The 23,040-nt window shown below is 34.8% G+C and overlaps 1 protein-coding gene across 2 annotated transcripts in view; it reads right to left on the reverse strand.

Moving 5' to 3' along the window:
• LOC115446175 (delta-1-pyrroline-5-carboxylate synthase) overlaps positions 1-23,040 on the reverse strand; it is a 41,440-nt gene that overhangs the window by 11,868 nt on the left and 6,532 nt on the right. For both annotated transcript variants that reach the window (XM_030172740.2, XM_030172741.2), the window contains exons 2-4: positions 3,436-3,612; positions 612-755; positions 145-252 (exon numbers count right to left, since the gene is read on the reverse strand). In XM_030172740.2, the coding sequence (XP_030028600.2) occupies positions 145-252; positions 612-755; positions 3,436-3,612 (429 nt within the window). The remainder of the gene's footprint in view (positions 1-144; positions 253-611; positions 756-3,435; positions 3,613-23,040) is intronic.

The following is a 23,040-nucleotide window of genomic DNA, read 5'->3' on the forward strand; positions in this document are numbered from 1 at the left end:
GGTCAGACAAAAGTTGTAGATCATACAATTCTCTGTAACAATTGTTCTAATATTTTTTTCATATGAATCACCGTTCGCGAAATATCGCGATTATAAAAGTTGAAAAATTTATATTCTTCATAATATGCAACCAGTAAATTATACCTGCGCGATCTTCACGTTGTACTGCGAGAACATGGCATCGTACATGGACATGAGCTCCGACTGGCCCACCGCAGCCGCCGCGCGAGGGTCTAAGATACTGCCAGCATCCTGAACAAACAAGGTGTACTATAGATTAAACTATTCGAATATGTTACTTTTGTAGTAGCTAATTAGGTGTATTTCACAGTTTCATTTTTCATACCTTATGTTACTATTGTAGTAGCTAATTAGGTATATTTTACAGTCTGATTTTTTCATGCCTATAATATGCATAATAATTCATGGCAATTTAGATTATAATTCGAGCTATGTAATGTGAATTATAGGCATTATTATTTATTAAGAATATGCCTTTAAATTCCAAATTTGTGTTTCTTCCATCTCTACTTTTCGAAAATCTATTTTTAGATGTCCTCTCGAGTCTAAAGAAAGATCTAGCATATATGTAAAAATGTTGTCTCTCATACCTCCCTGGTGTGATCGCTGGGTGACAACGTCTCCCTCATGGAGAGTGACATGAGTAACTCCTGCGTCAGCTTCTGCCGTCCGAAGGCGACAGCGCCGCTGGTCACCATGATGCATTCCCGACCTTCGTGGTGACATTCCGCTACCTATACAGAATTGTGGGGGTAGTTAAGTTACAATTTTGAACTGGAATCTAAAATTAATCTTTTTACTAATCTGTGTTGGATTAAGAACCTTAATTTACTTTTAGTCATAATTCATTTATTTTTAGTCATAATTTGTTCTGGTTGTTTCCCAAATAAATAAATAAAGTTATGTATGAAGCTGAAGAGTTTTTTTTTTTTTACAAAGACTCTGAGTGTTATAGGCTACTTTTTATCTCGGTAACGTATTTATCCCGGAAATAACTACACGCGGGCGGAGCCGCAATTAACAGCTGGTTAGGGATAAAATTGCACGATACTGTATGAAATCAGTGATAAGTTTTAGTTTCAAGTCGTTATTTTTATTATAAAGGACTCGGCAAGGTGAATTCACTCAACCTGCTGTCAGGGAAGTAAAGCCCAAGGACAATGACAACACCGGCATGGGACAAAATTAATCCTTCACGGTCGGCATAATAATTTCAATTACCTTTATATATAATATAACTCATTATGAACATTTATCCGTATATTTGAAAATATAATGAAATTAGAGCTTTACAAGTGTTACAGAAGGATTTGTTGGAATCTATTTTATTTACTTCACTACTGCATTTGTATATCAAACTTTAGAAATCGATATTCTTGTTTAACTACTATATATATTGATACTATTTAATAAATGTAACTTCAGATATGCCTTAATTAGTATTTCTCTAATATAAATTTATGCAACGAAATATTTTTTTACGAAATGTTATTACGTTATTTTTTCTTAATACATTTTTTATACATCATTTTACAAAATGAATGTATTAAGTCAAATAAAAAAAGACAAATGGGACAGAAAATTTGGTAACATGGTTTCGTAAAAACTATTTTGTTCTCTCTCTAATATCTTATTATAATATGTCATTCACTATCTCGTAATAATATAATTAAAACATTTTTTTCTGTTTATTATAATTCTATACAAAACTTCACGTTTTCGTTAAGAGTTTAAATTTATGGCACATTGTAAAATTACCCACACCGCAAAATGAAATATGAGGCTAATGAACGGGAATTCTGCATTATTTTGTGGAATTTAAAAACTTTCAACACTTTAAAGTAAATATTTCAGTAACCAAAAACCATTCCAACGAATATACTTGATTAAATTATTTTGTTAAGAAGCACTGTAATAAAAAAGATACAAGAAATGTGAATAAAATTAATTACCTAAGTACGCGCATAATTTTCTCTACTATAAACTTTTTTATAACACATGCCATTATCAATAGTGAGTTTTTTTTTTATTTCACATTCAAGATTTAAAAAAAATACTATAATTTAGATGATGTTGGTTCAACAATTTCGAAATATTAATCAGTTTGAAAGGGAAAGTGTCTGCAATAGTTTCACGTGAAAATTTTAATTGCAGCTAATTTTTAACCATGAAACCTAACATCGACTTCTATGACTTATGGCCTATTTAGCATAGTCATAGTAGAAGTTGTCTTGCTAGTCGTCAGTATTTATTTATTACAGTTATTCAAGTAAACAGTTCCGTCTAACCAGATTCGTCCTTACCCCAGCGGGCAACCTTAGAAATTAGGAGGCTCTTATAAATCCTCATTTAACGTAAATAATTTCAATGGAAAACATTAACAAGTAAAATATTAACTTCGTTCTTCTATCATTTCTAAAATTCGCATTATTCAGTCAGTTCCAAATTCTTGTTAGAATTTTTGGTAGCTTAATAGATTTGATATTCTTGGCTGCTATAGTTACAAATAAAATAAAGATTACACTGTGGTTATCCGATAGAATTGGCTCTTAACGATAAAATTGCATTATTGAGTCGAAAGATTTTTTTAACGCGCAAATTTTTAGATCTACTGCTCCAGATTTTGCTTATAATAAAAATACATATTTATGACTGATTTAGGAACGGACTTAGTTCCAGAAATGGACCTATACACTGGCACAGAATATACTTACTTACTAAAATCCAAACATAATATTTTATCACACACATTAGTTTAAGTATTTTCCATTTAAGCGTTCAACGATAACTCAATGTACATATTTTATGCAAATGATACGTATAACTTTGAACTTCTGTTTTACTTAATTCTGTTGAAATTGGCCTTCCGCCAAATCTATTTAATTAAGAGTACTTTTTACTTAGCTAAGTAAGTTCAATAGTATTATACTTTAAAATACTGCATAATATTCTTAAGATTTTACAGTTGCGTCATTTCTCCGTATTATCAAATTGATAGCTAAAACAGTAGTGTACTAAGGATTAAGAGCCCAATTAAATAACCAACCTGCCTCTAAAGATAATACAAAGATATATGCAGTGCATGTATAAATCGGAAAAAACCTATCCCATTAAATTCTTTGTTAATCGAAGTTCTGTACACGCCCTTTGCAGCAAAATGTATGATGTTTAACAGTAACAAGCGTAGGGAACGAGTAAGTACAATTTCAAGTGTTATGAAATTGGTAAGGCTCAACTATTCTAATTGCAGCACAGCACTGGACTCCACTGCACCTAATACAAAGTAAAATGGCGTCCATGTATCTATTGATGGGAGGATTTTGCAACCAGCCCCAAACAGGCCAGCATTTTTAGGGCTTTCTATTAAAGCACTTGGGATATTACTGCGGGCTCTATACCACTTAGTGAATATACCTGTTCTATAATCGATGCAAGTCTTCCCAAAGCAAGTCCATTGCCGTCTTCTCTAGTTATGACTGCACTGCCGAGCTTCACCACCAGTCTTCTGGCGTATTTGAGCTGGGATCTGTCTGTGAATGTTCTTTGCTTGCGTTCTGCACTTGCTAAGTTCCTCTTGTCAACGTTAAGACCCTGAGGAGAAGAAAATTTTACATTAAATATAATTTTCAAAGGACAGTTAATAGGTTTGGATAATGTTTTATGAAGTTTAGTATACCTTGATAAAAACGTATTCTTAAATGTAATTATATAAAAATAGATACGGTAATTTTCAAAAGGTGATAGGTCTCTCATATGCAACGAGCTGTCTGGTTAGATACCACCGCAATATGGATTTTTATGGAGCTTTATTCTTTTCTTTCTCCCGATGTTTCGAAGACTTTTCGAGATAAAAACTGAAAAACAGTTTTGTTTAAATGTCTTATATTCGCGTAAACATAAGAAATTATTATGTATTTCTGTTGCTTAATTAGCAATGTGCATGAACGGTTGTGTTCCGGGTTGAAAGATATTATAGCAGCATATTTCCTGGACATTATGAGGCTTAACATCTTATGTATTAGGGTGAGAAGCGCAGTGGAGTACTACGCAATAATTTGTAATTCAAACCCTGTATGGTGTTGTTGTTTATAGACAGATGCTTACCATCAGGCTAAAACTTTTCTAAAGTAAAAAGGAGATGAGTGAAAAATGTTCTTATTGAATTACAATTATTTTTATTAATTTTACTCTGTTGCTTTCTGTTCCCAGTAATGGAATTGTATTGACTTTATGTGAAACGACATCGGAGACGTACGGGCGAGCACCCAGTTAACCAATCAAATAGTACGGTTCGTTTGAGCAAATATTTGTACTTTCTACAACTGTAAACTGTCTGCATCAGTGGCATAAATGTTGGCGACACCGCTGCGGGGTTCTGGGTTGGAATTCAGGTTTAGGATATCATGTTATTATCAGCTCGGATTCTGGATTTTGTGGCCGATATGGCGAAAGGCTTGCCCCTTACACATTTTCTCAACACACATGGTGAAAAGTGGGTACCCTGGTTGCACTTCTATCTACGCCTTTGAGGATATGCGCGCAGACGTTATCGACTTTTCGAGAAACACCACAATAATATTAAACTGACAATTGCTAAAGTGAAGATGCTGAAGAATGCATCTTAGGCTTTTTATTGGCAGTCTGCGCAACCTAAGCTGAAGGTATTCAACTATCTTGTCATTTAGGTCGACATAAAGTTACTTTAGACTTTGCTTGTAACGTCACTTTCTTGCAAAAAGCAAAAGAAATAATTCGAGAGAGCATTTTCATGTCAGGCAACATTCCTGTGAAAACTCTCCGCTGCATTCTACGAAATGCTCTTAGAGGGCTAACTAATGAGAAAATAAATCCTAATTTAAAGTCATTAACAAAAAAATTCACCGCAATAAAATACGTAGTTTTATTTGAAAAAAAACAACATCACACAATAATTGTCTAACAGAACTGAAAATTATGGGGATTTGAAAAAAAATAATATTTAAGCCAGTATATATAATTTTACACTTTAATAATAATATAATAATAATCCTAACCCTGTATTATGTATTATGGAGCACATGTCTCCTGTTCTCCTCTACTAATGTTAATTGCTCCCAACTAATACAACAAGTATCAAATATCCAATGTCATGCTCAATGGTTGATTCGTCACAGGGTTACATTAGATTAGCCTGACTTTTTAATTTGTACACTTGGTTAAAATGTTAAGATATTTTTGATTCAGCATACATACAAGGAATTTTTTGCCCGATCTTCTCTGGTATAAGCTGCTTTCCGAACTGGCGATAGAGTAAAAATTAAAGGAATCTAATTAATGTATAATAAGAGTAGCATTGGACGTCCACCTACAAAGCGGAAAAACCTGATGAAGGTATTTGAAACTCACTGAATGCAAGCTGCTAATAACAGGTTGGTTTGGAAATCTATAGAGGAGGTATAAATTCAGTAGTGGCCTTCCTGTGGCTGTTTAAGGTAATGGTAAGCTCAGGAGGCCCTATTCCATCTATAAGGACGAATCCATCTTTTTGCAATTACAGATGTTCTATTTAAAGGACAGCTTTGATAGACGTATAAGTAACAGAGGCAAAAAATTCTACATTTACCTATATGGCCGTAAAAGCTGCCCGTCGATTAGAACGCCAGTAATTGCAAAAAGACGGATTTACTCTCGTAGGGACCTGACCTTAATAACAATAATGTATGGAAATGGTTCTATTAAATAAGTTCATTTTATCTCATATCCTTCTTTCAATACTAGGTAATTGTAGACCGAGAAAAATTCTGATCGTAGTTGTTGGAACTTGGATGAATATTAACCCAAAGTCCACACAAAGCTGTACGAAAAACTACGCCAAAAAACATGTTATCTAATTTGTCAGTCGTGTGCGAGGTAAACCGGAATACCGCCAATTTGTGGAGCACGTATCATACAGCGTCTGTATGAGTATGAGACAGTAGCGGACTATCCTGAATGTGCGGGACCCATGACACCTTTTCTTTTTTTTTAACACGGTAAAATCTGTTTACGGATTTCTGCTAAACTCACGGTTTAAATCGTCCTACCAACTAAAACCCCGCTAGTCGTTTCTCTCTCCCTAATATCAAAGGTCGCGGGATGCGCAAGTGCATGCAACCGCAACCCTCGCAGGGGAACCCATGATCCTAAGCTAATTGTATAGGAATTATGTTCTTTATTCTTTTAAGGCACCGAAAGATGTTTAGCGTTGCTAACATTATATTTTAAGTACACAATGTATATCATTAGGTCAAATGTAGACCATAGAGGTCGTCAGGTTTCTTGTCAATAGCAATTGAACATAAATTCCGTGATCGAAAACCAAAAACAAATTTAACAGTACTTTATGTTATGACTAAACGACTGTGAGTCAAAGAAACCTATTCAATAAAAAGTCAATATCACTCCAAATGCGTCCACGAGCGAAAACTTTAATTTCTGACCAGCAAGAGCCAATTTCGGTGCACTTTGTGGACGTAAAACTGGTTATTAGACTCGCGGACGAACTGGATCCCTGTTTTTACCATCCAATTGCAGCGTTTAAAATTCCCTCTGTGATATATGGACAGAATAGTTCGTGGAATTTTGCTGCTGTTATAAGCTTCGCTGTTTGGATTAGCATTAATAATCCGAGCTGTAGTGGTAGGCATAGACTATGAATTTCCATTTATCACCATCTTGATGGCTACTTTCGGTGCATTACCTTTTATTAATGCGTGTTTATCATTTTACTTTTGATCAGTTACGTAAAAAAAAAATTCGCTTCAAAAATCACTAAAACAAAAAAAAATTAACAATACCTATATATTGGTTTGCAGGTTTGGAATCAGTACCTTATTAAATCACCTCCTTTTCTTGAAGTAGATTAAAGAGGAGTTAAACTATACGAAGCGACTTCGACCATCGTATGATGTTGGATTATTTATAATGTGTTTATACTTCCAAATTATAATAAATGATTCTCCTATAAAATACAACGTTAATTATTATTTTATTACTATAATAGTTTCCTTTGCAAAAACAACTTTCCAAATTCCACGAAGTATTCAGAATCAAATAGCATCGCTATTTACGTCGACGAAATTTCAACAAGAACATTTTTATTACATTCTCCGGGTCCTCTATTGTGACATATAATGTCGTTACGACCTCAGGCTAAAGATTAAAGTTCAGGACAAATTAACATTTAGTATGTAATGTTTTGTAAATCCTAATGTGAAGAAAAGCGGGTCGAGAATTCTATTTTTATTTAAGTATGGCGAGATTAGATCCTTTAGAACTACTTTTTACTTTTTTACATGAACCATAAATCATCATCATCATCATTTCAGCCGGGAATCGTCCACTGCTGGACATAAGCCTCCCCCATTGAGCGCCACAGGGACCGGTTCTGGGCCGCCCTCATCTATCGGACTCCGGCGACCCTCACCAGATAGTCGGTCCATCTCGTGGGGGGCCTGCCTACGCTGCGTCTCCCGGTTCGTGATCGCCACTCCAGAACTTTAAATACGGCTTAGTTGTAGTGCCCCTCGTTACGTTAATTCATTGCCTACTTAAGTGCATAAATAAAAGTATATGTAAAAAAAAAATATATTTCATAAAAAGTATTCATAAATAACAGAATGCTTTATAGCATACAGTTCTTTAGTTTTATTTTTAAAGTCAGATGGGCCACTTGCAAGAGCAAATCCGGTCGAACGTTGAGTAAAGCTCAAGAATTTAGAAGAAGGCGGACATAAGCCCTATCAACAGTTATTCAAATAAATTTATGAGGTCGCTGGTATGATAGAGCACTACTGATTTTTCAGACTAGCACGGCAAAGTGACCCTTCTGCAGTTGATGTTAAGCGAGGTATCTATATAGAATGTCGACTGACGTCCTGACTAGTCTACACAATTATACCGGCTTGTTTTAACGGGATATGCACACGTTAATCTCGGAACGCGACACGCGTACGTGATTGTTATTATATGTTATACCCGAATTTTCTGTTTATAGCACCATCACTTAATTACTGAAGCAGTATCGAAAATTAATAAAATGTATGGTACATTTAAATAATTAAATATATATCCTTTAAAAATATGATTAGAATTAAAACAGGAAAACGCAAAAATCCCAAAACTGTTATAGTATACAATATTATGTATTCATATTTTCCTTAATAAACCCGCCGAAGTTACCGATCTAACCACCCCCGCATGTCTAAAGTATCATCCAATTTTCATACTCATATCTCAATACGGATGGAAAATAGATACGTCTTGGGACACATTTTGGAGATGTTTTTTGTAATAGTATTGTTTTGTTTGAGTAGCATTACCTTCATTTTATGGTTATTCGCTTCCTTAGTCTAGTGATAGATTAGAAGGAGTGATATTTATGAAATTTTATAAAAAATTCTTGCCATTAGTATGTCTATACGAAAACTTTACAACTCAGGGAAGTAGCGTAATTGGAGTTGCAGGTGGGAGTGTGATACCGCCTCGGGTGGAACTATTAGCAGTGCGGCAAAATAAATAAAATTAAACCTTTTTTTATCTATTGTTGCATATAACGGTGGCTAGGAGGAGAGGCGCAGCGCATGACTCTTATTTGTTGAAATGTCATTTTTCCATTCTCGCACATGCTACGCCACTGATACAATCAAAGATAGACCTAGAAATAGCATTAGTTGCAACCACTATCTAGACTTTCTGTTCCGGTAATATTTTATTTCATATATTTATGACATCTACGTTTTAAATATAAACTGCATAAATTACATTCTTCTCACTAATCTAAATTGTTTTAACACTTTATTTGACCCATCTAATATTATGGCTCGAAGTACATAATAATAATAATATAATAATATCAGCCCTGTATTATATACTTGCCCACTGCTGAGCACGGGCCTCCTCTACTACTGAGAGGGATTAGGCCTTATAGTCTACCACGCTGGCCTAGTGCGGATTGGTAGACTTCACACACCTTCGAAGTACATACTAAATATCATTAAAACTGTCTATTTCCGCCGTAAATTTTCATTAAAATAAATGCAAATCCAACATTTTGCTCCTCACCGACAAACTTCTGGAAGTTAGAGGAAAAAATCAATTTAATCTCATTCAACGCATAGGCAGCTGTTGCCAACATTTGCGTCCATTTATCAAATCATTGTTTGAGGCATTATGTAAGACAGCTTTTGTGAACATTTTCTTGCTTTACAAGATGATTGGAATTATGGAGTATCTTTTTATGCCAATTTGTAATATACCTTGAAAAATATTTTAGGCACTTGATAATTTTTTTCATACGCGCACGGAATAGTGACCCCACTACACCTGATGGTAAGTGGAGTGGGGTCCAATAGAATGTCGACTGACGAGAGATGATTACCCCACGGCAGTCATAATTATGCAGGCCTATTGGAACCGGTTATATACAACCCGATTCCGGATCGCGACACACTAACGTGAGCCACTATGATGGGTTTTAACACCTTGTGTGCGGTGGTCGCTATCCAGACGGATATAAAATATATTCTGGTATCAGCAAAAATATTACTTAGTATTGTTCACGAGTCACGAATCGCCCTCGTCAAAGGATTTTGCCGTTCTTAAAACCGCAAAATCACTGCACCGATCCATAACGGAATGTGTACGACGCCTGCGCCACCTACATATAGATCATATTAGAATTCAAATATTTCCTACCTGGATAAAAAGTAGCCATTGAATTTATCCGTATGCAAAATTTAATCCTAAACCGTTTAGCGGTTGCTGCGTTTACTTTTAACATATGTCTAAGAGCATCGCCAGCCGATGGCCCAAGGCCGGGGCAAGTTGATATGGAGAATGTGAAAAGTATGAATTGTAGGTAAAGTTGAGAGCACATGTACTTCCCCCATTCTACCTCTCCCGCTTTAACAATAACATAGAGCAGAGCGTAATTGAGTGAACGGAAGATTAGGAATAGAATTGATGAATTCATTCAAGTTTCAACGTACGGGAATGATTGATCAAGCAAGTCAAGTCAAAGCCTTAGTACATTGGTTGCTTTATATTTGGCAACTTTTTAGCAGGGAGAAGGTGCCCCTCCCTACACCCCCTAGGCGACGCCCTTGATGACGTCACTGATATAACACCACCAAGTTTTAGAACCTCAGGACGTTAAATATTAATGGCTATCGTGCGACCCACATCACCTGGAAAGGTTTGCAAAAAGCGACATAATCTACGATAAATGCTCGATATCCGGATCGCCTTAACTATTTAAACGGGGTTTCATTGGTCGAGGATTACATTTATTTCTATTTAACGTTTACTGATATCCTATCTTAGTTTGAAAATTAAAACGATTGCTGAGTGAAGTTTTGCACATTTTTAAATGTATTTTAGGATTCCATACCTCAAAAGGAGCGCTTATACAGGGACATTTTGACATTGCGTTACTAAATGAAACCACATACTCGTCTTCACCTTTGCTGACATTTTGCCAAAAATCATCCATTAATAACGAATATTTTCACCAAAAATCCTGGTTTTAGTTTTCTGATATTTTGATCATTTTGTAGTTTAATGCTAATATGGCATGTGCGTGGGTGTATTTCCGGCTGGTAGTATGATTTTGCCGCTGCGACGAATTCTCTTAGGGTAGTAGTAGTGGCATTAAAGCGTGTAAAATTAAATTTATTTTTTATTGATATTCATTAAGTTCGAAACTTATTCTTTTTTAGTTTACACCTACGGCTCAAGTAACTTATAGTAAAGTGTTATTTCCAAGTAAATAAATATGTGGTTTCATTTAGTAACGAAATGTCAAAATGACCCTGTATACTTTGTTGTCCGTCTGTTTGTCTGTAAAGACTCTTATTTTTAGAAACACGTAGAGATATCAAGTTGAAATTTATATCAAATACGGTCTAGTCTAAGATCTATTTCGAGTATGAAAAAATCAAACTTGTAAGTCAACGGGATTATAAGATATGAGCATTTGTTTCGCATATTTTGAGATTTCACAAAGGAATCATAACCTATAGGGCACTTCCCGTTGACCATGAACTTTGGGAAGATGCACTAACACCATAGGTCAAGAAAAAAAATGATAAACGTTAATCTATACATATAAAAATGAATACCTATTTCCCTTGGTCACGCCATCACGCGTAAACAGCTGGACCGACTTCACGTTTTTTTTTTTGTGTTTGTTATTTATTGTCAGGAGAAGGATCTTATGAAAAAAAAAATTAAGGAAGTTGAGCGGAACGTTAGAAAATTTAAGAAAAGTTAATTTCAGCGATTGACGGAATGCGCGCTACAAATTCATAGATAAGACGGGAGGTCTGTCGGGTCAACTAGTATGGAATAAATATGAAGTATTTTACATTGATGTTTTGCTATTTCACGGTAGATTTTGTAACCATCACATAAGCGCAGAATTTTTGCATGACAACCTTCCCAATGTCCGCTCTTTATAATCATAAAACTCTTAACAACCTAAATAGTTGTGTGTATATATAACAGCTCAGAGCACGCCATTTATTCGGGGTAAAGCCATGGGGTTCTATCTGCTTAAATGCGTCCATTTTGTTACTATCATGTATGGTATAGCGGCAAGAAAAGTAAAAAAGTTTTTCTTTATCATGAAATTGGGACTTTACTCAGATGACGACTATTAACTATTCATATCTATATAATTACTAGCTTTTGCCCGCGGCTCCGCCCGCGTTATAAAGTTTTTCAGGCTAAAGTTTTCCGTTATAAAAGTAGTAGTTTCCCGGGAGCCCATGTTCTTCCCAGGGTCTCAAACTGTCTCCATACCAAATTTCATCTTAATACGTTAGGTAGTTTTTGAGTTTAACACGTTCAGGCAGACAGATGCAGCGGGGGACTTTGTTATATAATATATTTTTTAGAACTTTTTAAGAGGATTAATCCCGTCATACATCATTGTTGCATAACTTTAACCGTTTACGCAGCGCACGCAACGGAAGCTCTCAAAACTAATAATTTTTCCCCGTTTTTGCAACATGTTTCATTACTGCTCCGCTCCGATTGGTCATAGCGTGTCGATATATAACCTATAGCACTCCAGGAACAAAGGGCTATCCAACACAAAAATATTTTTTCAGTTCGAACCGGTAGTTCCTGAGATTAGCGATTACTGCTCCGCTCCTATTGGGCATAGCGTGATGATATATAGCCTATAGCACTCCACGAACAAAAGGCTATCCAACGCAAAAAGAATTTTTCAGTTTGGACCGGTAGTTCCTGAGATTAGCCATTACTGCTCCGCTCCTAATGGGTATAGCGTGATGATATATAGCCTATAGCACTCCACGAACAAAGGGCTATCCAACGCAAAAAGATTTTTTCAGTTCGGACCAGTAGTTCCTGAGATTAGACATTACTGCTCCGCTCCTATTGGGTATAGCGTGATGATATATAGCCTATAGCACTCCACGAACAAAGGGCTATCCAACGCAAAAAGAATTTTTCAGTTTGGACCGGTAGTTCCTGAGATTAGCGCGTTCAAACAAACAAACAAACAAACAAACAAACAAACAAACAAACAAACAAACAAACTCTTCAGCTTTATATAATAGTATAGATTTAGTTCAGAATATAATAAGTTTGAAATACTTGTATAGTTTAATAATTCAGGAGGGTACATTGATCTTTTGAATGAGATTTTTTAACACACAGATACTTTTCGCCAAGTGTGTTCCGTCCCATGATGTGATAGGGGGCGAGCCTATCGCCATTACCGGCACAAATATCAGACTCCGGGGTGATAGTAATCAGAAAAACCCAAATATTACTTTTCCCCGACCCGGGATTCGAACCCAGGACCTCAAGGCGCTGCCGTACGGCGCATGCAGTAACTACGCAACCGAGGCATATTTTTTAACGGGACAAATAATTTGCGCCGCCATCTTGCTGTATATGTTACTGGTATTTTATATTTATCCTTAGCTCTTAATAATAATAAGGTTTAAAATTTTATTCAATGAAAATGAACGAGTCAGCGTGTTTTTAATACGAAAAAAATATGATCACGACCTAAATATAATTAAAAAGTCTCGAATTACAAGTAAAGGGAACCGTTAAGTTTTATTAATAATTAAAAAACGTATAACTTTCGCAATCATGCCAGAAACAAATTAATTAGACGCTCAAGTAATAAAGGTAAATACAATATTTCGCAGTGTCGAACTTCAAACAGGCTTAAGAGCGTTTACGTGCCGCGCGTGAAGTCAACTATAGGTAATTCTTCGCAAAATTCACTCACACAGAGCCGTTGCGTAGCTGTGTGTGTAGAGTTAGCGCGGCGGCTATCTTTATAGTCAGACCAACCAATTTTGATCTTTTCGCTTTAATTATCTAATTGGAATGTAACTTATGATTTATGAATTTATGATAAATGAAGAATTCTATTATTAAATATATAAGAATTCATCATGAAATAGTTTATATGTATCATTTTGTAATTATAAAAAAATAAACATTTTTAACAAATTTTAACGGCAATTTTACAAATTGTTATTTTCTCGTTTTAAATGCACATGCTTAAAAATTTAAGCATTTGCATTTAGAAAGTACCCTTTAGTAAAGTGGAGCTCATCATGAAGCCGAAAGATAGGCACCAGAACTCCGTAATCAGACAATAAATCAGGAAAATTACTGTGCTACGATGTTTATAATGGACCACATAATTACTCCATAGATCTGCAGTTTTTAATATTTAGCGTATTGAAAGTTTAAATTAAGTCATTAGAAATTACATATTGGAATTTATATTTTGAGTCAGAAGGTGTATGTAATGAGATGTCATTTTTAGGTGTATAACTAAAGTGAGAAATAAAAGACTTCTTTTTTCGGAAGTTGGTTATATTTTTTTGGATAGTTTTTTTTTTAATAGATATTGCTTCTCAGTGACATCGATAATCAATCGATCGAGTGTACATCCATGTATAACAATTTACCAGTTTTATATCCATAGTTTTGCATAATATTTGCGACACACGACGAAGCAAAATAGTTGGTTCTGTACTTTTTTTTGACCAACAGCAGTCAGCTTTGACTGTAAGTATGGGAATACCGTCTTTACATCGCCACAGGCAACATCTTTATCAGTTTCTTCCCTAGCGGCCTCTTGCATCCTGTCCTCTGCAGCTAATTTCAATCATTTAGCTAACTCGTCGTAACATTTCATGTAAACATTTTGCGTTAATATTGGTAAATCTATGGAAGCTAACTGTTCGTTTAAATTTGATCTACCAACTTCAGTCATCATAGCTCCATTCACAGGTCCACGATATACGTCCATACTATCAGTATATCTCTTAGCGCTTAAATAGCTTAAATTCCATATTGCACATATTACACTTCATTAAAAATGTTGACTGCAAGCAAACATTCTCTTTCAATAGTTGTAAATGTTCGATACTACAACCTGTTGCTCTGTTGTGGTTATTGAGTGTTTTAATTTGATCCAAAAAATATTGAAAATCTATAATTTTGCGGCTTTTAATAACCTTATTTATTTTGAGTGTAATATCAGGCACGATTACTTAAAAATTAAAAAAAATATATAGAGAACATACTATTATTGTTATCGAAGTTTACGCAAACACTACATACTTAAGTAAAACTGCATATGGATCTAGACGCGTTTAATTTATACAAGTATAATGACGCCGAAACCTGCACAGGGTTAAACGTCAGGATAAAATTATATGTAAAATTGATGTGAGCATGTAAACCTAAACTAGCCCAAATAGTTAAGAAGATAGGTATACTAACTACTACTAGTAGTTTTATTCACTAGCTACATAAATTACCAAATCCCTTATTTCTAAGGTTCAAAGAGGAGAAAGATATAGGATTCCGTCTCTCGTCACTTGAATTTTCTTAACAGTGCGCATCAGTGAACACAAAACCTTATTATTTGAAAGTAAGCGTACCTATGCATTATGCAAAAAAATCAGCCAAGTGCGAGTGGGACTCGCGCACTGGGTATTTGGCGAGTTGTAAACGTTTTGACAACGGGACAGCAAAGTGATTCTATAAGGCTAAAAACTCACGAAGCGGTGTTTACTCGCGCCCGCCGTGGTTGAGAAACGGCTGTTTTATTTCCAAACTCATGACGACCGGAGATCTGTGCGATTTGTAACCACCGCGGTTCCGATTATGTCCTGCAAACTTGGCGAGCGATTATCGCAAGGCGGGCGGTTACAAGATGGACAGTTAACCCGTCATGACTTGTCAAACAGCTACGCGTGTGACGGAAAAATAACCTTATTATGTAGTATATAAGGTTATAATCCCGTGACACACGCAAATGTCATGTAGCTGTCTTGGCTCGCCGGCGAGCCACGAGAGACCAAGAGTTAACGGTCAGTTGAGTTCCAGAACGCCATGGTCACATATCAGAAACGATCACGATGGAGGAAAATGGCGTCAGATTTCTGTAACCACCCCTCCCCTACCGACTACTGCAGTCGCCCACCTACTAACCACAGAGCGCGCTGGTGCTACCGTGGCCCGCACGATTCTAATAGTTGGCCGCCAATACAGCGGGTACCGCATACAACCGCGCACGCCGCGGGCGTAAAACGAGTTTTGAAATGTGCGTTTAGTCCATTGAAATGTTACAATTTAAGGACCAAATATTGCATTTCTTGGAGGACGCAATTTTATTTTTGGGCCATGTGTGGGGGGTCAATAGAAGCTTAACCTCAAGTTTGTGGGGTCGCCACCCTTGTCCCCGGCCGCCATCTTGGAAAAAGGGGTGAAAACACTTTTTTCGCGATATCTCGGAAACTATACGTCTTACAAAAATTTTGTAAAGCCATAATTTGTAGCAAATTGTTTTGCCTGCAAATATGTTTTTTTTCTCCTTTATCCCCAAATGGTAACTCATACCTTTTCTACCTGCATAACATTCGATAAGTTAAATTTGGTAAGTTCTATGGCAAAGAAAAGAGTTAGGAATAAATAAGTAAAGTTGTACGAATTTAACAAAAAAATTGAAATAATATATTTACAATAAAAAAAATCAAAAATAAATTAAACATTTTGTTTCGACAGGATTCTCATGAGCATTGACGAACCCGGTAAACTTTGGAGCGCTGTAACAGCGTTTTAAATGAATGAAATAAAAAAAAATTATAGGGAAGAATTTTCCTCAAAAGATCATTTACAAGTTAGTTTGAGGTAATTTTTTTGTAAAATGTAAAAAAAAAAGTTATAGAGCAAAAAAGAAAACTTATAATAATTTTCTCACATTTTTGCTTATAACTTCTTTAATTTTTAATTTAGGGCAAAAAGTTATATAAACATATTTGTAGGCAAAACAATTTGCTACAAATTATGACTTTACAAAATTTATGTAAGACGCATAGTTTCCGAGATATCGCGAAAAAGTGTTTTCACCCCTTTTCCATGATGGCGGCCAGGGGACAACGGGGCGACCTCACAAACTTGAGATTAAGCTTCTATTGACCCCCACACATGTTCTAAAAATAAAATTGGGTCCTCTAAAAATATAAAGCTCATGTAACATTTCAATGGGCTAATTGTTTTTAGCTTAAGGTTCCATTTTTTCCTTCGAGTAACTATGCTCAAGTGTTTAATGAGTAAAAAAAGCAACAACCATAACTACAGACGCATGTTATAACATTAGTACATCAATCTTTTAGCTTTTGCTTTAGCCGAAGTTTCAGCGTTGTTACGTTTCCTTTTCTTGCCTAGAAATAGCTTTACTTCCCATTGTGTCTGAAACATAATAATATAATAATAATTTATAGTAACTACTAAAATTATTGTCAATCATTAAAGAAAAAATATTTTACTTACTAAAGTACTAAGATGTGGCAATCACTGTATACACGTGACTATTTTTTCTACGCACAGCAAAGTCCAACTGGAGTCTCGCCGGAGCGACGAGCGATACATCCTCTCTCTAGAAAGCCTCAAGGCGGACTAATTTGAAACGATTTGCGCGTTGCGTTTTATAGTGGTATTTAAAATATTTATAGAAAAATAACAGAACTAATTTTGTAGAATTTTTAAATTATATGTTTTTAAGGAGATGTTCTTCTATTATAGTAATCCAATATTATATTCAATTAAGTAAGATATAGTGATAAAAAAAATCATTTAAATGACCAACATTTCTGAAATTTTCGAATTCTTTGAATTTTTATTTCTCATGAATTAAACATAAAAAGATATTTTTCTCTACTAACTTTTTCTTCAGGATCTTTTTAGTTAGATAAAAATAACATATTGTTATGTTCCTTAGTGGTTTAAGATATTTTGAGCTTCGAAATAGACGTTCGAAGCGCAAATTTGAAAACCTCTGTTCAGTAATCATTAAACAATTTACAAATACTCAATAAATCAAAAAATTTTCTCTACTAACTTTTTAGACAACAAAATTTTCTATAATAATTACTAATTCATATGTTTTTAAAATAATGTTTTGATGGATATTATCTCCATCGAAAAGTGCTGTTTTTGAGACATACGGCGCGCGGATGCGTAAACGCTCTTAATGAACGAAAAACTTTACCTGCCCTTAAATAGCATGACCCATTTTGTTACGATCTAGCCCTTAAATGGATCCAGTTATGCCTAAATGTAGCAACCTACAAATTATCCAAAAATTTGTTATTAACATTTAACACACATTTAATACCTATTTAATTAATATCTTTACTATTCAGCAAAACGCATCAAAATTCAAAAAAATAATAAAAATAAACATTAATTATATGTCACAAAAAAAGTATGCGCGAACCAACCTCCATAAATATTTTTATACGTAGAAAAATCCAGCTGTAACAATTAACGGTCTGTAAATGTTGTTTAAATGTAGTCGGCACATTTTTACATAACTCGGTCCAAATATCCGCTTGTCATAAAATTATAATTATCAATTTTGTTTTTAATAATTTCGTATTTTTGCTAAAGATAATTAAAGTGGATTCTTTGAACTAGTGGTGGCGTACCTAGGCTGTACTCTGATAGTTCCTTATTTAATTTTAATGTCTTAGGTTTTTTTTTTTTTATCATAGACTAGCTGACCCGACATACGTTGTCCTGTCTTAACTATGTATTCACGCGCGCATTCTGTCGATCGCTGACAGTTATGTAACATTAATATTGTCGTTAAGTTTTCTTAAATTTTCTAATTTTCCGCGCAATGAATTTCTTCTTCCATAAGAACCTTCTCCGGACAATACAAACACAAAAAAAAATAGTAATCGGTCCAGCCGTTCACGCGTGATAATGTGACCAAGGGAAATAGGGATTCATTTGTATATATGTAGCAGCGTATATAGATCAAGCAGACATGGCTCGCCCCCTATCACATCATGGGACGAAGTACACTTAGCGAAAAGTGGACGCCCTGGTCGCGCCTCCGCATACTCCTTCGGGGATAAATGCGTGATGTGTGTGTGTGTTCGTGTGTGTGTGTGTGTGTGTGTGTGTGTTAGTGTGTGTGTGTGTGTGTGTGTGTGTGTTAGTGTGTGTGTTTATGTACTACATACATTTGGTTACCTTCAGCCCGGCTAACCCTTTATCAATTAAAAGTTCGTTGGTCCAAACTATGAGTATGTAAATTGGCATTTCAACTAAGCGCACTCACTTTTAACTTAAATTGAAATGATAATATTAGTTTTCAGACGTGTGTTAAATTAATTCTAGCTCTAGTGAGATTAAATTAAATAAATGTAACTTGGCTTCCATTAAGCTTTTACGAAGAATTTTAATGTCAGAGAAAATTGCGTGCATAAGTATTGATATGTACCGGAATCTATACTTCTATGTAAAGCTGAAGAGTTTGTAGGTGCTAAATATCGAATTGAAAAATTATTTCAGTATAAGATAGCCAATTTATCGAAAGCTATAGGCTATATAACATCACGCTATGACCAATAGGAGCGGAGCATCAATGAAAAATGAGTAACTACTGGTTCGACTTGAAAAATAAATTTAGTGTTAGATAACCTATTTATCGATAGCTATATAACATCACGCTATGACCAATAGGAGCGGAGCATCAATTAAAAATGAGTAACTACTGGTTCGAATTGAAAAATATTTTAGGGTTAGATAGCTCATTTGTCGGAAGCTATATAGGCTATATAACATCACGCTATGACCAATAGGAGCGGAGGATCAATGACAAATGTTGTAAAAACAGGGGAAAAATATTATTTTTGAGGGTTTCCGTTGCGTGCGCTGCGTTATGTGATAGGGAGCGAGTCTATTGCCATATTGGGGATAAATTCCATACGCCGGACTGATACTGAGTAGAAAAACCCAATATAACTTTTCCCGACCCCGGAATCGAACCTGAGGCAGTCGTACCTAATGCTACGCAACAAGAAGGGCAGTCAGTCAGCTCACTATCATAAATTTCTACAAAAATTACAATAAAACATATTGATCTTTTATGTTTACGTGAATGTTTGAATATTGAAATAATTTTATAGGAGAAAATTATAATTAAAAAAAGCCGCGATAAAATTCGTAAAATAATTTTATTTTAACAAGAATACATAATTCAATTCAGATTAAAACAAAAACAACCATAAGTATTCCAGTCCATTTCGCTTACGACGCGGGCACATAAATTACTTTATATATATTAGCACAGCGTACATAATGCAGTGGCGCGTAATTGATACAAACGGACCTTGTCCCGTGACCACAAAGTGTCACGAACATACTGACGATATACAAGTTGTATTAGATAATGCGTGAAGGTAATATGGGAACCGTCTTTATCTTACTAATATTAAGATATGAAGATATTCTAATGTTTGTCAGATACATCGAAAGCTATCAATGTTGTTTTTTCAATAGTATTTTTTTGAATGACGAGACGAGCTTGCTTTTCGCTTGATAGTAAGCAATACGACCGCCAATAAACAGAAGATACAGCATCACCTTGAATTACAAAGTATTGTTTGGTATTCCACTGCGCTCGCCATCCCATGATGTTAAGTCTTAATATGTCCAATAGTTACACTGGCTAAAATTTTCTTCAAACCGGAACACAACAGTGACTACACACTGCTGCTTAGCGGCAGTAATAGTCTGTGTACCTACCCAGACGGACTCTCATATAAGAGAGACCTACCACCATTTGCATACAATTTCACACGACAGCAGAGGCGGCGTTTGGGGGAGACGAATCAGGTAACCGTCCAGGCCCTTCACGCCGTTTACGCTTACAGAAGCGTCACGCGGTACCTTGGACAACCTTTTTTACAATCATACCTACAAAACAGTTAAAACCGGGGACCTTTCTTTGCTCCGCCCGAGGCCTCGCTTCGTTTTTTTTGCTTTTGGCTAAAGCCTCGCGGCATTTAGGGCAGTAGCTGCATAGGTCTGTCAATGATTTTACATTTTTGTTGGTTAGTAACGCTGTGTGTATATGTATTAATTTTGTTTGTGTCTCTTTATTTAACAATGGTTACAATAAAGAGTATTTGTTTTTTGTGTACACTCTGTCATGGACTGTGTTGCTGTTTTGATCAAATCAGTTCGGCGTATGTTGATCAATTAATTATGTAGTTGTATACATAACAACGGAAAAATACACGGCTTGAATACTATTTTTATGAGTCAAGTTGTGCATAAACATTGATTACTTATAAAGTCAGGTAACATTTATACAGGAAAATTGCGATAATTGTATTTGAGGAAAAATTAGAACGGTGTTAACATGGGTGCATTTCAATTCTATATTCCTCATTCTAATTAACCTATGGTATGATTTATTTCCAAGGTTAAATTATCTGCATTGAAGAAACATAAGTGCAATAAAATACTCAAAGACAAAATTTTCAGTATCGACAAATCTAAAACTCTGTTATTGTAAATGAAGAGTTTGGGAAAATGTCAGGATGTTAAAACTTTATGTTAACGCATACGACACTGCTTTGTGTATTTAGCAAGCAAATAGATCGCCATAGATTGACGTTACAAGCTATATTCACGCATAACAACGTTTACAGACAAAACTACGCCTAAAACTAGTTAATAAAAATTTCTTGGTCAATCACTAAATATTTACCAGCTATAATTTACAGCCCTTCAATAGATTGAAACACTGGTCTCAATTAGAATTGACAACAGAACATCTGTATATTGAAACAATCAATGTCCATAAGTGTCCACTCGAATAGATATGAACTTCAAACAATTGAACGCATTGAACGTTTAATATCGTTCATTTAAAGCAAGGAACGTTTATTAGACTCATTAATGGACATTGATGTTAAGGAATGACGCCTACTGGGACGATAGGCAAAAAAGAGCATACCCGACTAAAAAGGCCAACTACGCTGTTTAGATTGGAATAAGTATGAATTAAATAGGAATTTTACTATTATTTGTGCCACAATTGACAAAGATCTTTTCGCGATGAAGAGGTTTCATATTTTATTTCTCGTCATTCGAAGCATCATGCTTAAAAACACGAATGTTATGTCAACAATAGTAAATATTTTGTCAATACTTATATATATTGTTATTTTTATGTTATTTTATGGACATGTTTACAACATATAGACGTAAAAAATATCTAATTATGTCTCTCTTGCGAACTTGACCTATTTCATCAGATTCTTTTTTCAAACTTTTGACAACGGCCATCTTGAATTTCAAAAAATCTGGAACATTCTTAATATTTAAATAGATGTGTATCAAATAAAATTAAATGGCCGTTTTGGTATACGTCTAGCAGTTTAAATAAATATAAGTAGAATACGAAATATTGCGGCCAGCGCCGCGGGGTAGAAAGCTATTACAAATAAATTGAAACTTCCCCTCCTTAGGCAAGGAAGCCGTATAAAAAGCGTAAAATAAAACATTATAGATATTGTAAAGGAATACTTTGCGGTCATAACATTTTAGTTTCGTTCTTTTCGTCTCTATTATTTTTGAATAATGTTTATTAGAATATCTTATTATTTGTCTTGGACGGTCGATTTAAAAGAAATTTCAATAATCTCTGTTTAAATATTAATTTTAATCTTCAAGTACAACTTAGGAATACTATAAATCCCTAGTATCTATACATATTATAAAACAAAGTCCCCAAAAGCAGTGTCTGTATGTCATCGATTTTCTCAAAATCTACCGAACGGATTTTTATGGAATTTGGTACGAAGATAGTTTAGGACTCTGGAAAGGTTACAGGCTACATTCTATCCCGGGAAAATATATAGAGGGACTTTTATACCGGAAAACTCCTTCACGCGAAAAGCCTTTTTTTATAAATCTAAGATACATATTAAATTGTACACATTACTAGCGTTCGATATTCCCACTGCGGTCGGTCGACGTACTTTTATCTGACAATTGAACTTTGATGTTTGTACCATATCCCGTCAACATTTCACGTGAATGATAAAAATGAAATTATCTCGAAAATACTACGTAATAAGCACTAAATTCTCTTAGCAATAAAATAATGCAGTTTTATAGAGTAAATATCGTAAATAACCATCGATGAGTAAGATTTTTATCTAATACCTACATGATAAATATTTTAGGTGACATATAGAAAACAATGTATTGCAACAATATACATATGTACATACTGTTTGGCATAATATTGTCATTCGAATAATTCAGACAAAACGGATATTATGGCTTTCAATAAACTAGTACATTTAAATTAATATAGTTATTAATCGCTAGTACCAATAATGGCATTCATGTCATCTGGGTCTCTATGTAAAATATGTAAATTATTTTATTTACAAATACATAAATAATTATAATAACTGGTCGCGTCAACTGCCACAGGAAAAAACGTCTAATTAGTAATACGTTTAGTAGTTTCCTTAAATCATACGTAAATTGTTTACATAGTATATCTTTGTTTGATTTAAATCAAACGCTGAATAATTTTAAAAGTAATTTAAAAAATGATTCTTAAAACATGTTATACAAATGTAATAAGTATGTTCGTCGCTCTCTGTGGCATTG

This window comes from Manduca sexta, chromosome 19 (assembly GCF_014839805.1).
Source record: "Manduca sexta isolate Smith_Timp_Sample1 chromosome 19, JHU_Msex_v1.0, whole genome shotgun sequence".
NCBI lineage: Eukaryota > Metazoa > Arthropoda > Insecta > Lepidoptera > Sphingidae > Manduca > Manduca sexta.